Source organism: Asparagus officinalis, unplaced genomic scaffold (assembly GCF_001876935.1).
Source record: "Asparagus officinalis unplaced genomic scaffold, Aspof.V1 AsparagusV1_Un2466, whole genome shotgun sequence".
Taxonomy (NCBI): domain Eukaryota; kingdom Viridiplantae; phylum Streptophyta; class Magnoliopsida; order Asparagales; family Asparagaceae; genus Asparagus; species Asparagus officinalis.
Window position 1 is genome coordinate 1,856 of NW_017974725.1, and position 1,518 is coordinate 3,373.

The 1,518-nt window shown below is 46.3% G+C and overlaps 1 protein-coding gene across 1 annotated transcript; it reads right to left on the minus strand.

The window, feature by feature from the left end:
- Positions 1-261: 261 nt before the first annotated feature.
- LOC109828580 lies at positions 262-1,278 on the minus strand. Its single transcript, XM_020395542.1, has one exon. It carries the CDS (start codon positions 1,276-1,278, stop codon positions 262-264), a length of 1,017 nt encoding a protein of 338 aa, XP_020251131.1.
- Between the last annotated feature and the right edge of the window lie 240 nt (positions 1,279-1,518).

The window sequence follows — 1,518 nt, forward strand, 5'->3', positions numbered from 1 at the left end:
CATTAGAAACTTAATCCTCGTCGATGGATCCCTTGAGCTGCCACAGATGCTCGATCAAATCATTCTTTAGTGATTTGTGTGTTTGCGTGTTCCTGATCCGATGATGATTTTGGATGAACTCAGTTAGAGGCACCGTCTGCACATGAGAAGGTTCAACGACTGGTATCGAATCATTAAAGTCGAAGTTGTTGTCCAATTGACAATCTCGTTCATCTTCAACAATCATGTTATGCATTATGATACAAACTGTCATGATGTCTTTCAGCACACTAGGTTGCCAGAAACGTCCTGGTCCACGAACAATCGCAATCGAGCTTGCAACACGCCAAAAGCTCGCTCAACATCTTTTCTTGCGCTCTCTTGTTGTTGAGCAAAGTATTTATGCTTGTTTCCTCGCGGTGCTGGAATAGTCTTCACTAATGTGGACCACTCTGGGTAAATCCCGTCGGCGAGATAGTATCCCATATTGTACTCGTGGCCATTAACAGTATAGTTGCACGGTGAAGCTCTTCCCTCCGCAAGTTGTGCGAAAACCGGTGAACGATGTAGCACATTGAGGTCATTGTGAGACCCCGACAGTCCAAATAAGGCATGCCATATCCAAAGATCTTTGCTAGCTACGGCCTCTAAAATAATTGTAGGTTCATGAAAATGCCCAGTATACATACCTTGCCAGGCGGTTGGACAATTCTTCCATACCCAGTGCATGCAGTCGATGCTCCCAAGCATACCAGGAAAACCTCGTTGTGAACCTTCCTCGAGCAGGCGTGCAACGTCTTCATTAGTCGGTGAACGAAGGTATTCCTCCCCAAAGATGTTGATAATCGATCGAACGAACCTCTTCACGCTCTCAAGCGACGTACTTTTACCGATCCGAACGTAGTCGTCAACGGCGTCAGCGGATGCTCCATATGCGAGCATCCGCATAGCTACAGTAATCTTTTGAAGACTAGATAGTCCTAACTGTCCAGCACCATTCCTCTTTTGGACGAAGTACTTGTCATGTTCGACGACAGCGTCGTGGATTCGAAGGAATAACGAACGCGACATTCTGAATCTTCGACGAAAATAATGAAGATGATATGTTGGTGTGTCAGCAAAATAATCTTGGAACAACCGATTGTGGCCTTCCAGTCGGTATCGATGGAGCACGATACGTCTTTTGTGTTGAACTGAAGTTGAATCTTTCCCTTGTTCTTCTTCCTCGACGACAGCAGCTCCCATAAGAAAGAACGTCTTTATCATTTCATCATCGCTAGAGCTAGATGAGCTAGACATTTTGTTCTGGGAGACGATGGGTTGAGGTGAGAAGGCATCGAATTTTATAGGAATCAGTCAGTTGACGGTCAAAGTTTGCGATACATCGAAGTTCGTGCCCAACCTCGAAGACCGTGTGCGTTCCCTCAAAAGTCGCGGGTTACCTCGAAGACCGTGTGCGCTCCCTCGAAAACCGTGGGTTGCCTCGAAGACCGTGTGAGCTCCCTCGAAGGCCGTATCCAACGGTTAGAAATAAAATAC